Source organism: Montipora capricornis, chromosome 4, assembly GCF_036669925.1.
Source record: "Montipora capricornis isolate CH-2021 chromosome 4, ASM3666992v2, whole genome shotgun sequence".
In the NCBI taxonomy this organism is placed as follows: Eukaryota; Metazoa; Cnidaria; class Anthozoa; order Scleractinia; family Acroporidae; genus Montipora; species Montipora capricornis.
In genome coordinates, this window is record NC_090886.1 from 21,018,841 (window position 1) to 21,036,824 (window position 17,984).

A 17,984-nucleotide genomic window follows, 5' to 3' on the forward strand; every position below is an offset into this window, starting at 1 on the left:
ATATACATTTTGTGGACTGCTTAAGCTCGTTCAACATTTCCAAAAAGTACTCAGAGTTCACACAAACACTGCCCCTGACGGTTCCATGGTCAGTATAACCATAACGGATGATAAGCTATGAGTCTCACATCGTGTCATTTACGCACGTGAGAAATTGTAGTTGCCAAGGAGGCTTGGCAGAAATTCAGTTTTTAACCCGATAGCATAGCGGTAAATGCAGAGAACACGTAATCACAGACGTACGTTGGTGCGAGTTTCGTGTGGAAAGCAAGAGAGAAAAGAGAGATAAGGTAAGTGGTAAAGATTGTCAGTAGCAACAAAGGAAGCGGATAGATGAGAGAGAGACAAGGTAGAACCGCCCTAAAAATCCAGGTTTCATATGCATAATTTTATTAGATCCCCCAAAAAAGGGAAAACCCTTTGTTTAGACAGCTGATAATAAACTGGTTTGAAAAATTTTAACCAAGGTGAATTTATTTTTGTTTAAAATAAAATGACGTAGGTCAAAGTCATTTTAATCTGAATTTCATTTCAACCTGAAAATTTACTTATCACGAAAGAAGCATACTGGAGTGCGCAGTTATTTTCCCTTTCACCTTTTGGGCTTAATAAAAGACAGGAATTTCATTCAAAAAATCGCATCCACTTTACTTAATTTTAGCGGACTTGGAGCGGGGTGCTGCGATTTTCTTGAAGTGCTTTTTTTAACACTAAATATTTTAACTAGTCGTTGTGTACGCTCTAACTAATTATAGTCCTTTATTGTGGTTGTTTCAGCGCTCAGGGGCCCCCTTTGGGGATTCTGTTGTTTTTATACTAGCTGGGTCATTCAAAAGCTCTTAGTTGGGAAATTATTACTTCTTGTTTACTGGCCCTTCTTGGGGATTTTGTTAGGAATGCGACATGTGCATGTTATGATTCAGAGGCCCTTTATGGGGAACTTGTTGCGTTGTGGCAATTACATAATTTTTGTCACCAGTTAAACTGTTCCGGGTCTAATTTGTTGTAGCTGATTTACGTTTTGTACACGTATTGTTGTCCTTCCATTTGTTACGTAACTTGTTTGTTATTCATTGCTGTCAAAACGGTACTTTAAAAGTCGTAGGTTGTTTATGGATTTTTTTGTGACTGACGAAGGTCGAGAGACCGAAACGTTTTATAAAGTTTTATATTTTTTTTTTGTCTTTTGAAACCCAAAGTTGTCATTTTCGGTCTCCTCGAATCAGGACTGTGAATCCTCGTGATCCTTTTGATTCACATCTTTGTTGGCTCAGGAAGCACTTTTAACCGTCTGTATATTTAACAATTATTCGCCGAAGGCGAAGTGATTATCGGTGATTATCTATTCACCGATAATCACTGAGGCGAATAATTGTTTTAGTATAAATATACAGGTGATTATTTCAAAAAAGGGGAAAAAAAACATTTCAACGCGAAATCATCTTCACTTACCGTGGCAAAACGATTACTGGCAGCCATTTTGTCCGTCAAGGTGATTATCGGCTGATAAGTCGAGATAGCGAACCAATGAGAGCGCGCGATTTTGTATAATCACCTGTTTGTTTATACTAAATTTATTTATTACATATTATGTGTGGATATCAGTGTGATAAAGCCGTGACTAAAAATGATACCCGTGAACTGATATATAATTTCACTGCAGTGAAATGATATCATATCACTTCACGGTTTAAATTGTCCAATCAAATAGACTGTAATAATTTGGTTGGACCAATCGGGTTGCACATTATATTTTAGCTCACGCCTGGCGTCAAATTTGGCGGGAAGAAATGGCGGGAAGAATTTGGCGGGAAGCATTTACATTCATACACTATTATTAAATGCAACGTTATTGTACTTCAACTTGGTGGCTTGATTTTTTTCATGCATGTAATATGTAATAAATATTACATGTTATCAGCCAGATATCGTTTTTATTCACTCGTTTTTAATACCATATCGCTCACTCGCTTGAAGACTCGCCCGTTCGCGATATTGTAGCAGTTTTAATGTTAATTAATGTCCAAATGTTTGTAAGTGCATTGAGATTTTTTAAATGCGCATATAAGAACGCAGTTTGTTTCTGCCTTCAAGGCCATGTGCGTAATTGCTGCCGTCATTAGGGCTGTCATGCAATGGACTAAAAGCATTGCGTGAAAACGCACAATGGATGTTTTCCGTTCACCGAACTCTTCATCCTGATCGTCTTTTGTCTTTCTCTTTGATTGTAAGCCATTTAAGTAGGCCAATGCAGCTCATTGTATGACATTGTAGCTCATTGTGGGTCATAGTAGATCATTGTAGGTTATTGTAGATCACTTTAGGTCATTGTAGTTCATTTTATGCCATTGTAGGGCTCTCAATGTACCTCATTGTAGCTCATTGTAAATCACTGAAGGTCATTGTAGGTCATTGTAGCTCATTGTAGGACCCTGTAGGTCATTGTAGATCATTGTAGGTCATTGTAGGTCATTCCTTGGTTTAGTAACAACGGGTAATCCTTGTGGCTGAAAACGACGACTTTTAATAATTTGAAAGGTTTATTTTTTTGTGTTCTACTTTCCGCTCAGGTAAACGCGGAACACAAACCCTTCAAATCACTAAAATTCGACGTTTTTAGCCACAAGGATTTTACCACAGCCAACACTTCAGGTAAAAAGACTTAAGTTTTTGGACTTGGATTTTATCGTAAAAGATTTAGCTAAAAAAATGGTCACACAGTTTGTCGGGGCCCCCTGTGTTTATTACTTCAACTGAAGTCCATATTGAGCACACCAAAGGCGCTAAATCATAACTCCAGTTATTTCGATTACATTTAACAGTCCTTTAGCGTCCAACTACACACAATGGCGGCTACAAGTTACCCTTCACATTTCGCAGAGCCATGGAAGTTGAGTGATGTCGTTCTTGTTTTGAAGATCGAAGATTCCACGTTCATCGAGGCACTCTTGCATTTTGGTCTCCTGTCTTCGAGAAATGTTCACAACAGATTTCAAGGAGGAAGATAACGCTGAAATCTCTCTGCCCGGGAAAAAAGCAAGCGAATTCGAGGAAATGTTGCAGATGATGTATTCATCCTTGAAAGAGAAGTTAATCACCCAAAGAAATTGCTACTTCCTGTTTGAGCTTGCTCATGAATACCAAATAGATTCCATTGCTCAGAAGAGTGTTAATCTCATGATTTCTATGGTCAAAAGCAGGATAGAGGACGACGTGTTGGGTATGTTAATCTACGCTCAAAAGTACGAAATAAAATCACTAATATCAGCATGCATCTATGAAGCACGTCGATTAACTTCACAGAAATTAAAGGGACATGGAAAGCGTGACCAAATTGAACCAGACAACTATTTGCAGATCGTTGAATTGATTATACAGCGTCTTGAACGGGGATTTTAAATCCAAAGGTTATATGCCAGGAGAAACTGCAACAAGTGAGTCATAAACATCAACGTCCAAGAACTGATGTCTATCAGTATCAGAGCTCAGTGCTTTGGTTAAAGCCGGAGAGACTGCTACCTAGTATCTAAGGGGTTTGAAGAACAACGGCATAAATCTGAATTTAGATACTGATATTCTTTCTTTTGTTGCTGATGCATTGCTTGAAGTAGATGCGAAAATAAAGTCTCTGCCTTCAACCTATAGCTTGTGAAAGTCGCCGTTGTCGCAGCACTCGATCAAGCTGTAGGCTTTTGACAATTCCGTTCAGAATTTGAAACCAGAGTAACTGCAAAACCGTCAAAGCCATGAAACGGGCACAACAAACAAACGAACAAACAAAAACAACTTCCATAAATATCTGTAAATATTATAGTAAATTCTCGCACAACCCGCAAACAGCATACTGCGAGTTGTAATTACATTCGGATCCATTAATAGACAAGTTCACGCTCTTGAGTGCATCATTGGTAATCATGGCAAGATGGAAAGAAATTCAAAGGTTTCTCGGTGGAAGTTCAAAACGATCAAAAGTATTCATGATACGGAATTTTGGGGGTTTTAATTCGCAAAACAGGAGATATGCGCTCAAACGTGCGGCAGAAGAAAGTTGGAGAGAATGGCTATATTGTAGAAATTATATTATTAAACAAAGTTTCTGCCATACATTTCCTGTGAAAATTACAGAAAATGTATGGAGACAAAAAAAGCAATATCTAGGAATTACAAAGAATAGATACCAAGTCCAGTTCATCTCATTTATGAACTCGGACTTACTTGTTTGGCTTATGATGGTGAAGCGTGTACAGTTTATTTTGCTTTGAATTTCATACAAACCTTTTAATTTCCTGTCATGTTGGCCTGATTACCCATGATGCACTCAAGAGCGTGAACTGGTGCATTAAAATCAGTAAATTAAATAGTTAAGTTCATTAACTATTTCTGGAGAGGGGAGGGTAATGTGAACGTGTAAGCGTGAGCAAACGAGGGGGCTCCGGGGGGCTCCGGGGCCTGCCCCCCCCCCCCCCCCCCATCCCCCCGGAAAATTTCAAAAATGGTTTTAAATGCATCTAAAACTGTCAATAGTAATAAATATATTTAGTTACTACATCGGGACTTAAAACAACAAGTTACAACCTGGTCCCCACGTTAGACCAAAAGCCGCTCTACCCCCACCCCCTGCGCGGGCCTTGATTTCAGGAGCTTCATCATGAAGATCGCTGAACGATCGTATCCGTCATCCTTGTTCTATTCTCAAGCTCCTGAGCTTAATTAGTTTTATTTGCGTGTTCTCCGAATAAATGAATTACAGTCACAAGATTTTTACAGGAGAAGAGAATGAAGAAAATGAATTTAGATGCTAATATCTGAGATTAATTTTTGGACTGCGTGCATGCTGCGGAGGTTATTTCTTTCTATTGTTCCCATGACTGTGCAGCCCTCGTTCACTCTTTCTGACCAATAAGGTCTTGTCCTTGAAATAAGCATACAACATAACATGACACAGAACCAGTAATAGATTTTAAATTATTTTCACCGCTATAGCGCCTGCTCTTTTACCTCGTATCCTCTTGCTTGTCATTGCTTGATACCACAATTACACTGAAGAATTTCATATGGGAGTGACGCGGAGGACCAAGGCATGGGCCCCTAGATAACCCTATAATTGGATTTTTTTCAATGGAATAATTAATTTCTTGGCATTCGGAAAACAGAAACCACTATTTCTGATTTTTATTGACTTAAGGACATAAAACGTCTCTCTAGCAGACATGGCCTGAGCAGGCCACAAACCAACTCATAAAAATGAGAAATCGTGGCTAGATAAAAGTTTTACAAGTTATTTCTTAATAGCATTTCCTTCTATTTTATAACTAAAAGACTACATTTATACTTTTAAGGCAAAGTAGAAAGTGAAAAATTGTTTGTGATCTCTACTTTGTTTTGTTTTTAGCCTACAGAATACACTAGTCTAATTTTATACTAAAATTTAGAATTTTCGTTGTGCTTACATCACTTGTTTTTATTAGAATCTCAAAGATTGGAGCCGAAATAGTGTAGCTTTTCGACCGATATTTAGGCATAACTGCCATTTTATCCGTCTTGGTGACCTGTCTACGGCATACGAGAAAGTAAAGCTACTCAAACAAAATATACCTGCATAATAACCATATATAGTAATAGCTTAAATAAAAGTATCCTTAAGTGTGAATATTATTTTAGAAAAGGGTGTTAACGTATCACACACTCCAGCGTAAAAGTAGAAACGCAGGCTTCTTAGGAGAAGCCTGGGCTACCGTCATTTTTAGACAAATCAAGGGTTCCTGTATGGAACAACGAAGTGTTCCTGTATGTAATGATTTCTGCTACTTTGATTTTTTTCAATCATCTAGTGCACTTCCTTAAGTAAATTTAAGTTTCTCTTATGTTAGAGTGGTTTTCAATTGAGTGTCGAAAGTAATTAGCTAATTGTTTGGTTTTGCATTACTTCACTCAGTAATTGGGTCAAAGTGCTCGTGCCACTATTTCAACCAATCAGAAGTGAAACCAAAACCAATCGTGGCTCGCGCGTTCACATTTTCCCGCGCTTTGTGTCGGCTACGTGTTATTACTTCAAGTTTTGATTGGTTTACTGGATTGTCCTTTTTGATTGGCCAAAGTAATTACTTTGGTTTTGGTTTTACGACACTCATTTGAAAACCGCTCTACTGTTGTTAATTAGGCCCGATTCACATGGTACTGGACGAATTTCCACCGGTCGAAAATTTTGACTGGCCGTCTTGTTCGTACGGAACCATGCAATATTTTCGCTCTGTTCACACGGAACTGACGAACCGGATTAAAGTTTTAACTCTGTCAGTGGTTTTACCATCTGTTCATGCGTAGAGCTAAACTTTACGAAATCCAAACTGGCGTCAGGAAAGAGAGGGGCTAACGGTAGTCGCTGAGTCACCCCGCATCCGTTCAACCACGCCTTTGCCGTGGAAAAGTGTAGACGGTAACCGGGTTTCCTCACATCTTAAAATTCGTCCCTGATTTGGGCGTTCAAATTTTTGAACGGCAAGGCGTCTAAAATTTCGTAAGTTTAACGTGGTTCCGTGTGAATCGGGCCTTAACTTCATTTAAAAACTATCTGTCGAACGGCATGCTTTGCGCGCGTTTTTTTAAATGTTTTTATTCTGCTTAATGAAGCTACAAGGGAACGGAAGAGAAGTTGGCTTGAAGATCAGAAATGTATTATATACAATAAATAAAGCAAAGCGCGGTTTTAACACTAATCAAAGATAGTCGAGTTTCCTCACTTAACGCGGCCCGCATCGCAACAGCGATTCAAATATAAAACACACATCGATAAAGTACATATTTGTTGTATTCGATTCTTCGTTCTTGTAAAAAGGGCTGGACGTTTGTTTTTTTAATAACTATAAAAATAAATACTATTATTTCGTTCGATACCATACAATTTGAGGCAATCAGTTGTTCATAAACTCTGCTACAACTGTTGCTATCGAGTCACATACAGTCACAAAAAACTTGCTCATTTTGGGCAATACCAGGAACGTTTGACCCCGACATGAACTTCGTAAAACACAAAATCGTTTCAGCCGTAGATTGTCTGATACAAGACCAAGATTTCGGGAACAACTTCCAAAAATATTCAAGAGAATAAAACTCAAACAGAGAAGGGAACAAATGTAGCTGCTCGCTCAGTACGGGAGGTCGTGAGTTCGACTCCGGCCGGACCAACACTCAGGGTCTTTAAATAACTGAGGAGAAAGTGCTGCCTTTGTAATTAAATCCGCAAATGGTTAAGACTTTCAAGTCTTCTCGGATAAGGACTATAAACCATAGGGGCCCCGTCACAACCCTTCAATGTTTACAACCCATGCAGTGGGACGTAAAAGGAACCCACACACTATTCGTAAAGAGTAGGGCATGGAGCACCCGGCCGGTTGTGGTCAGGCCTCATTTTATTCATTTATGTGCTGGGTGAGATCGCTAATGGAATGATAGCGTCTGCCAGCGGCGCCTATATATGCTGATGTCCGATCTCACCCATAGATCCCTTGCTTGTAAAGCGCATTTGCATATGTCAATGATGCGCTTTAGTATAAGTACGCACGTGATTATAAAAAATCGCGCGCTCTCATTGGCTCGCTATCTCGGATTATAATCACTGATAATCACCTCGACGGACAAAATGGCTGCCAGTAATCGTTTTGCCACTGTACATAAAAGGGAAGATGATTTTGCGTTGAAGGGTTTTTTTTTTTTTCTCTTTTTTGAAATAATCACCTGTGTATTTATACTGAGACAATTATTCTCCTCAGGCTCAGTGATTATCATTATCATTATCATTATCATTATTATAATCAGTGATTACTATTATTATGAATTTATTAAATTCCTTAAACTCCAAAAGTTTAGAAGTACGAAATACGAGCGAAAAAAGCGAGAAAATCGTAGCGAAATCGAAAAAAGTTGATGAAGATGCGATGTTGTGTCATACCTCCTGGTCAGACAGACGCAAGCTCATCACAAAAACATTTCTTACCTTTTCGCGTATCTCTAAGCTTCGAAAGTGATCTAAACTTTCCACAAAAACGTTTTTCGTTTGCTTTATACCGAAAGAAATTTCGCTTTCTGGCGTAAACGTCTTTAGCTTAGCAACGCTAAGCGCAATCATTTACCATATAAGGTCAAACTAAGGTATGTGAGCTGATAACTGAGATTGAGTGAACCAATCAGAGCACGAGAATTGCATTATCTGAGGTTGAGAATTTAATAAATTCTCAACCTGGGATAATGCAATTCTCGTGCTCTGATTGGTTCACTCAATCTCGGTTATCAGCTCATATACCTTGGTTTGATCTTATATGGTAAATGGTTGATCTAAGTGTTGCCAAGCTAAAAGTGTTTTTCTGAAAAAAGCAAAAAAAAAAAAGACAGTTTTTCTGGACAGCTGGGTTAAATTCCGACGTTTAGAAGTACGCGAAAAGGTAAGAAATGTTTTTGTGACGAGCCTGCGTCTGTCTGACCACAAGGTGTTACACGACATCGCATCGGTTCTCATCAATTTTTTTTTTTATTTCGCTCGGATTTGCTCGCTTTTTTCGCTCGCATTTCGTACTTTCTAAACTTTTGGAGTTTAAAGGAATTTAATAAAACAATTATTCCATTCGCGCTTGTTGGATATGAGACTGGTTATAGCCAACTCGGCGCTACGCGCCTCGTTGGCTATTTACCATCTCATATCCAACGTGCACTCATGGAATAATTGTTAAATATTCACCTCGACTTCGTCTCGGTGAATGTTCACCGATAATCACTTCGCCTTCGACGAATAATTGTTAAATATAAATTCATTACCATTACCATTACTCAGTACAAACAATGACTTCAGCAAATGAAACTCGAACTCCATTGATCCCGAACTGACTTCCGTGGCTCAAATCTTTGAGGTTTTCATTCCATATATGTGCAAGTTGCCATCGTCTCTTCATCACGATCCAACTACTCAGTTATCCACTGATGGTTTTCACCATTGATACGGCGAATTCGCGGCCTATATATACATAACGGTTGAGTCAAAATTATCGATTAGCAATAAAATATACACATTCAAGGCAAAAGTAATAATAACACTATTAATATAATACTAATCCAGTGTTAAATTCGAACAGTTTGTCTCCGATTGCGATGGATTTAACACAAGATAGAGACATATGACTGTCAATGGGGGTTTCATGGACAACGAAACCTGAGTCGAGGCGCTATGCATGCGGTTCCACAAAGAGTCTTTAAGCTATGGGTACAATAAACTGTTGCTGTTGTTGCTGTGTAGTGTAGCTTAGTTTGATCTTCATTATTCCAATGATTTTAAAAGTAATAAACTCATTTCGAAAAAAAAAAAGCAGATAATTCTGTCCATAGTTAATCGAGGGCCTGGTTATCAAACCTTAAAACCTTCAAAAACAAGAACAAATTTGTCGCATTCGATGTTGAATTGACCCAGTGCCCAATCTTTTGTTTTCGTTTCGCATGGGTTCGCAAATTAGTTGTGCAAAGTTTAATCCAAAGATTTCATTGGTTGTCTTCTTGAAAAAAGGTGTGTTTTGTGCGCCGTCAAGGCAAAAAACACAGACAAAAACATGAAACAAAAAGACTTGACGAGTTTCATAACCATCATCTCCATGCATTAACTATGTTCTGTCCCAGTGGCCATATTGCCCTTCTATTTTGTCTTGTTGTGGGATTTCATATCCCTGTAAGATTCAGTAATGACAAACATATGATGAAGCCTTAAACTGAGATAGCATCCTATGGAGGAAGACGTCGAGTGAAATTGTGGATGTTCTATAATAAGTCAAAGGAAATTGAATGGTTCAAGTGATATCATAGACCATTTTTCAAGCAATAAAGGCATAGTATTTCCATGTTCACATGGAACCTCGCCTTCCCTCATAACTAATATCCTGTCGCAATTTTTGATTGTGTCTAACCGATGTGCAATTGTAATAACAGTACAGTTCTTAAGTTTCGTGTACACAGTGTTCCAGATAGTTTGCTCTGTCTGTGGATCTACGTGGGCGGTTGGCTCGTCCAAAATAACAATTCTGTTTTCCTGCAATAAAGTGCGCGCTAAACAAACGAGTTGTCTTTCTCCGACACTTAAATTGCTTCCTCTCTCCAGCAACTCGTATTCCAATTTTCCATTGAGCCTTTCTACGAAAGATTTCAGTTGTACATCCTCTAGTACTGCCCATAAACGAACATCTCCATGTTGGTTCATGGGATCAAGATTGCGTCTCAGTGATCCGCTGAACAGAACAGGAACTTGACTAAGAACAGAAATACATCGTCTGGACTCCTGGAGGTTAATGTCGTGTATTCTCACACCATCGATAATGACGTCACCATGAGCCTCAGGCATGCCTAGAAGTGCCGCCACTAGTGAGGATTTGCCTGCTCCAGTCCTTCCAATTACTCCAATCCAGGACCTTCCCTTGATGTAGAATTTCAAGTTCTTCTAAACTTGTGGTCCGCTCTCATAATACATCATAGTGACGTTATGAAATGTCACATGCCCATCAATTGGCCATTGCGTGGGCGGAAGTGACTTTGTTTTGTATCCTGGTTCAGACTCTAAGCTTGTGTAGGTAATTACTCGCTCCACTGAGGTCATTAAATTTTCCACCTTCGAGAATTGCCGAACTGCGTACTGCACCTGCTCTTAAGTCTCCATGGAGTACAATAAGGAGAGTCCAGTAATCGCTGAAAAGCAAACAAAGCCATTATGGAACTTTACCACTGGGATAAGCCTCGTTTACATTAATAAACGTTATGAAGGTTTGCGAATTTTCATGCAAATAGGGCATGTACTCTCCCTTGGTGCAAACATTTGATAAAAATACAATAGGCAAACCAGTATGAAGTGGGTGATAAATATTAACCGAGATTTCATGAAATAAAGAGAAGATTTATTGGATGATGATTCGGGAATATTCGGAAAAACCCCGAATGCTTCTTTGTAGGAGTCGAGCCTATGACCTTCCGATTACTAGATGCATCCGGCGATCTAATCGGAAGGTAGGAGGTTCGACTTCTTCAAGAGAGTACTGGGATTTTTTTTTGTATTTCAAGCTGTGATGTATGCCAAATGAACTAACTACCTTGATTCAGATATCCTGAACTCGGGTTAATCCAAACGATTTGTCTGGCCATGTCGTCGTACGATCAATCCGTCCTATTTTCCTTCCCTTTGTGACTCAGAATGAAATGATATCCTTGACTGGTACTCTGACCAAAAAAGTCAATTCTCTTTTTTTGGATTTTAAAACTATTTAACTATTTTAACTAAACACTAATTGAATGGCCCGCCATTACTAACTTTAAAATCTTGAGAGAGCTGGATCGAGAAGAAAATGAGGTCAAAAACTTACTAGTTCAATATTACAACGCATGTGTACGCGGCTAAATTAATATGCAGCACGGGAGTTTCGGGCTTTCAGGCTTTTTAAAGCCTCGGAGGGTAGGATCTAGGGTAAGTGACGTCATTTACTTAGCTTCAGCGTGTAAATGCAGTTTATTGTATATGCAAAACAATAGTTTTAAAAAAACATTGTTTTGCATATACAATAAACTGCATTTACACGCTGAAGCTGAGTAAATGACGTCACTTACCCTAGATCCTACCCTCTGAGGTCCAATCGGTCAATTTTGAACATCAGTAATAGCGGACCGTGAAATCCAGAACTTACACTTAAAGTAAAGAGCCTTTGGATAGTAATCAAAGCTCAAAATTTTGCCAAGCAGGTGTTAAGAAAACGAACCTGGAAAATCTGGAGGAAGAAAAGAAAGTGATTTTTGATCATAGTAGCATTTTATTACATTGACTGACCTGGGTCTATTGAGAATCCCACTGAAGCGAGACCCACACATGTTATAAAGGGAACACAAAGGAGATCAACACGAAGTCCAAACCAACGCGTGCTTTCAAATACCATGTAAAATGCTTGGTTGTGCAAGTCTTGATGCCTGAAATGAATGATTGACGTCAAAAATGCATTTCTTCGAGATCATTTACGGCTGCACCATTCCTATCCTTGATGCGTCTGAGACTTGGGGGAATGAATTGTTTTGAACAATGGCTCTGAAACTGACTCATTAAATATCTCAAAAGGTAGAGTCATGATTCATTAAAATTTAGATACCATGATATTTGTTCTTGCAAATATATCTTTATATTCAATCTTGCTCAGCAAACGCCACGATGAACAGGTTTTATAGGCTGTATTTTGCTGTGTGGCAAGATTTGTACTTGTTCACGTTTTATCGTTTTGCAAATGACATTTTGGTAGCTAGCATTGCAGGGTTAAGGGCAACGATTACCCTTTATTTTAAACAATTGCTGAGCTAACGTACGTGCTCTAAAGCACTCGGGAGATCCCGTCAGCTTGGAGGGATGAAGAACGTAGCGAACGCGCAAGAGGAAGAAAATGAAAACCCAGCACCAACACGTCGTCATTCCTTTTTTCGCTGGGTAGTTATATAGAACTTAAAAACAATTTTACTTAAGACACTGAAACATGGGACAACGCATTAGACTCGAATCGAACAATAACTACAAGGTGGGCAGAATTTCTAGTCACACCGCTCGCCAGATGTCTGTCCATGCAGCCTGTGCTTAGCATTTGATTGAGTATAATTTCATAGTATTAGCTTCATGGAACCGTTAGATTGGATTTATGAAACAAAAGGGGAATTTATGGAGTTCTAATGCGATTTTAAGATATGTTTTTTTTTTTGCTTACTTGTAAAACTGTTCAATGAACTTGCCCTCCATTCCTCTCGTACGAATTGTGTCCAAACCAGTCATGGTCTCTGAAAAATGCGAAAAGACAGGACTTCGACTAATCGATTCTAACCTCTTCAGCTCTCGAGAAGTCTTAAGATAGTATCTTCCAAAGAAAAAAAACACCACTATAGTAGGGAAGAAGAGGAATAACAACCAAGGAATTGCAGCAGCTGGCAAGAAAATAGCTGAAATGACAAGAAGCATGTCTTGAATACACAAGATGAAAGTCTGGGGAAGCTGTTCGTCCATGCTTCCAATGTCCCTTGAAAACCGGTTTAATATTCTTCCAGTTGGATTTGTGTCGAAAAAAAAAGTTGGGCATGCACTGTGGCCTCCACCATCCTATCATGCAAGCGTTGGGAGGATCTAAGTGATACAATGAAAAAGAGGAACACACGAATAGTTGTAATAACGAGCGATGCTGCAGTCGCACTGGCGTAAATGACCATGTTATTCGTCTTTTGTTGCTGTTCCAAAGTTTCCTTTGATAAATACGACAACCATAAATCCGGGAAGATTAAAGCAGCTAAAAGAAAAAAAAAACAACATTTCATTTCTTTGAATGATGTACAGTTGCGGGTTGATTCTGGACTTTTTTTTTGTTGCATAAGTGGGATGTACCTTATCATGTATAAGGAAGCGGCAACGCTTAAGGAAATTGAAATTCAATCGAAAACGGTGAAGTTCTCCTTTCGATTATATTAATCATTGCTGCACCGGCCTTCTATCTCAAAACACTATTTTTAATCCAGCTCCGTCAAATGATTAAGACTTCTTCAAAGAGACTTCTTCTAAAAACCTATGGATATTTAATCTTATGACGCAGAGGTTTCACTCTTTCTTTCAATAAATTCCCAGCCCACAGGTTAAAAGAGCAAATTCAAGGATAATAGAGTTGCTTACGTTGAGTCAGAAAAAACAAGGCAATTAAGATAACAAGAAGAACTGGATGTATTCCGCTTGTGAAATAGTCCCAGTAAAGCCGAAAAGACACGTGTCCAATCGCACGATCCTCGGCTGGAATCACCATTCCTCTTGGCCTGTAAGCAGCTGACTGACCATCAAGCAGATCTGACGGGGCCTGGTATCCGCCCAGCCGAGTATATGAGATAACGGGTTCTGTATACTCTGTTCCTTCTAGCTGCGGTCTTCTCTTTTCTAGAACACGACCATTTACTAAAGTTATAATTTCATCTGCTCCATTGAAATATCTGGAATGATGAGACACTAAAAGCCGAATCTTGCCACCAAGAGGTCACAAATGCACTTCTCAAATATATGGTCACCAACTCTTTGATCAACAGTGCTAAGTGGGTCATCAAGGACGAAAACATCAGCACAGGAATAAACAGCTCGAGCCAGACTTACACGAGCCTTCTGTCCACCACTGAGGACGACTCCTCTCTCACCCACAATCGTCTCGTGTTTGTCCGGAAAAAGATCGATATCTTCTTTTAGGGCACAAGCTTCGACAACAGTTGAATACCAGTCAGGGTCATAAGACTCACTAAATAAAATATTTTCCTTGATAGTTTCAGAGAACACCCAGGGTACTTGGGTAACATATGCCAGAGTTCCTGGGTACTTTACAGTTCCACTTAACAAGTTGATTTGCCCCTCTATCGCAGAGAGAAGTGTAGATCTACCACTCCCTACTCGACCACGAAGAACAGTTAGACTGCGTCTAGGAACCAGGAAACTAACATCGTAAAGAACATATCGACTTGTTTCTTCAGTTCCTTTGTAACTCAGACTAGAAATGACCAAAGCATCTTCAGTGTCTTTGTAGAAATTTCCTGGTTCCTCCTCTTTCGCTGTAGAGCTATTTGTGGATTTTTCTGTGTTCCCATTGGTGTTTCTTTGCAGCCGATTTTTGTTCTTTTTCCGGCATAGGTTGCTAGCATTTTCATCCCTCCTTAAAGTGCCCCCAAGCTCAAAATATTTTTTTCGCTAAAGTGAATCTTTGCATCTGTTCGAAACGCATTGCGGCCATTTTTTTTCTAACAAATCCTGCCATTTTATAGGCTTCGAAAGTTGCGAAAATCCAAGCATCTTTTGTTCACGACCGAGTCAGAAGGGCAGTGGGTCTATTCCTGACTCGACGTCACAATCTACTTTGCATGCATGTTTACTAAGAGTTAATTAAATGTAAATCAGTTTGTGACGTCACTCAGGAATAGACCCACTCCCCTTCTGACTCGGTCGTGAACAAAGATGCTTGGATTTTTGCAACTTTCCAAGCCTATAAAATGGCAGGATTTGTTAGAAAGATGAAAAAATGGCCGCAATGCCTTTCGAACAGGTGCAAAGATTCATTTTAGCGAAAAAAATATTTTGGGGTTAGGAGCACTTTAATGTGTCTTCGCGCAAAGTCTTGGAAACGTGACAACCGTACCGGGGCGAAGGCAACTCCTCTAAAAGTAAGAATTCCTCTATTCTGTTAAGTGATACAATTGCTTCAAATGCAATTCGGAGTCCTTGATTTAAGTAAACCAAAAAGGAAGCTTTCAAAAGTTTCGTAAAGGCGAGCAGCATGAAGGCATTTGCTGGATTCAGTCCCCAATCGCTCAACACTAGAAACAGCACTGATAAGAAAAGTGCAAGTGTGGGCGAAGATGATACCATGGCTTCAATAGCTGACACCACCATACTTTTTTGATAAATCTTGCTGATTTCCTGCCTGCAATGGAAAGGCATGTTTTCTCAGAAACCAGGTGCTCATCAAGTGGAGCCTATATCTCCTCTAAAATTCCTTGGATCAACCCTTTCCCGAGTAACTAAATTTAATTTTAAGAACAGGTTTTTTTCCGCGAAAAGTAACATGACATTTTCCTTCACGCTGCGATAGCTCTGTTTCGATTGGTTTTTACAATTGTGGGCGTGCTGAATCTTCCAAGGAAGGCGTTCTACAAATAAATCAACTCTGGAAAGGGTTGACAAAAAGGCCAAGTATGGGAGATAGAGGATCCCCTTGATGAGGTCCCGCAGAAACTGATAATGTTTAACCATTTTGACTCCCATGAGTGATCTGCATGTAAATTCTCCTCACAATCTCAATGAAATGTCAGTCAGACAGTGATTGAGAATGAAGATAATTATCAGCTTAGGTTTGAACTTGATATAACAGCAAATTCTCATGACTACTCAACAAATAAATCTGTGGCACTAGTTAGGAGAATTAACGTTTCGATCCTGGGAAGGAAGGGTTAATGCGTGGGCATCTTAGACTATTATCTACAGAAAATTAAATGTATGGGTGTGTGCTTTGGCATACGTTGACTTCATCAAAGAGGTCATCATCCCTATCATTGCAGAGGAGATAGGAAAACGACTGTTGAATGGGAGAGAATGTACGGTGGCCAGCGGAGTTCTTAGGATGATCTTGATGCCAATCAATTGTTTTTGTTGATAGAGATAAAGACGACCACCACAATGATGATAATAACGATCATCGAGATAATAATGAACTTTATTTAAGTGTCAACTGTGTTTAGCGCTAGGGAACTAATTGTGGACACTGCACAATCAACTCATTTCAAATCGCAGGTTAACTTTGCTTGGAAACCAGAGTCCCCAAAGAAGAACCTCTCGGAGCAGAGAAAAGAACGAACAAACTCAACCCAGTTATGACGCCAAGAGAGCAAGTCGAACTCGGGCCACGTCACTTAGGTGGGAGGCGAGGGCTTTCACCACTGGTAATATTAGGATTATGCTGATTGCAAACTGTTATGCCATTCCTTGCCGATTACACTTTCAACAACGATTCATTGCTTTATCAATCAAGCGGTAGATCAAAAATGATAACTAATGCATCAAAGTGTCAAGTGATAAATCAATCGATCAATCAATCAATGAATCATTTAGGGAGCAGGGATGGCGCAGTGGTGAAAGCAATCGTCTCCTGCCAAATAATTGGCCATTTCCGAGTTCATGTCTGCCTCCTCTTCAAAGCGAGTCTAAGTGCAAAGTTTTCCTTGTAAAAATTAGTTTCATTTATATCTAAAGTAGAACTAGTTACCATCACAAAAAATTTGCACTAAACTCGCTTTGAAGAGGAGGCAGATATGAACTCTAAAATGACCTATGGGCGTCATGTGGGTTAAGAACCGTCAGCTTCGAGAGGATTAAATAAAGTTTATTTCTATGTCCGTCGGCCACTTACCCGGTCATGCAGTCAATTATCATTCGACTATACGACATCAAACAATCAATCAAGAACTGAGTCAATCAATTACGATCAGTATGTCAGTAAACGACACTTATGTCCAGGATTGACCCTAATTAGATGGCCACCCAATTTTGACATCCAACAGGAAGTGTCCCTTTAAGTCCAAGCCTTTGCTACCCATTTTCAACGACAAGATAAGGGTAAAGGTTAGCGTTATTTTTAGTTTGGGTAAATGTCGCTGTTTATCTTTACTTGAGGAGTAGCTTGGGAGATACTTGGTGACGTTAAGTGTTTGTATTCCGAGACACAGTGATGTTAAAGTTGGAGAGAAGTGCAAGGGGACACTTCGCGACGCTTATTGATATCTGCCTGCATCTAATTAATTTCAATCCTGGGCATAGTAAACGAATCACTTGATATTTAAGGTGTTTTACTTTCGTATTTTCTTCACACTATCTTGATAGTTATGTTCCCAGGCTTGTGTCTTTACAACGCGTATGCCGGTCACCAGCTCGTCTATGAGTGCGATACGTTTATCAGAAAGGTTGGCTGTTTGCCGTCGTAGTTTTCCAACAAGGTGGGATCCGTATAGGAAATTTGGAGCAAGAGCCACCAGAAATAGTAGTCCAACCAGCGCCTTCCAAGGAAACAAATTGAGAAACAAGTAAAGAATAACGGGGATAAAATAGATGAGGGAAACCATGTCAAAAATCCACTCAGGTGCCATCTCCATTCTCTGAATGTCATTGGATAAAAGATCGATCAAGTGACCTTCTCGAAAAATCTGCAATGTACGATGTTCCACAAGAGTAATCTGTAACTCAATTAAAAACAAAACAAAGATAATTATAGTAAAATAAAAAGTTCAAGTTTACGCTCGACTGCCCGGAGCAGTAGCGCGCACGTGGACAACCATGATTAAGAAAATATGGAGCGCTTACCATTTGATTGAAATTTTCGGTGAGAATGTTTTGACAGAGGGTACTGCACGCTCTGTACTTAGAAAAAGAAAATGGGAAT

At 39.4% G+C, this 17,984-nt stretch overlaps 1 protein-coding gene and 1 pseudogene across 2 annotated transcripts in view; one reads left to right on the forward strand and one right to left on the reverse strand.

Moving 5' to 3' along the window:
• The window catches only part of LOC138045778 (BTB and MATH domain-containing protein 36-like), a 10,038-nt gene extending 6,933 nt beyond the window's left edge, over nucleotides 1-3,105 (forward strand). The window contains exon 3 of one of the 2 annotated variants that reach the window (XM_068892400.1): nucleotides 2,823-3,105. In XM_068892400.1, coding sequence (XP_068748501.1) covers nucleotides 2,823-3,008 — 186 coding nt within the window. In that variant the 3' untranslated portion in view covers nucleotides 3,009-3,105. Of the gene's footprint in view, nucleotides 1,281-2,822 lie in introns of those variants that run through there. The other variant, XM_068892401.1, reaches the window with a different exon arrangement.
• Nucleotides 3,106-9,805: 6,700 nt separating this feature from the next.
• On the reverse strand, nucleotides 9,806-17,697 carry LOC138046273 (ATP-binding cassette sub-family C member 4-like; annotated as a pseudogene).
• Between the last annotated feature and the right edge of the window lie 287 nt (nucleotides 17,698-17,984).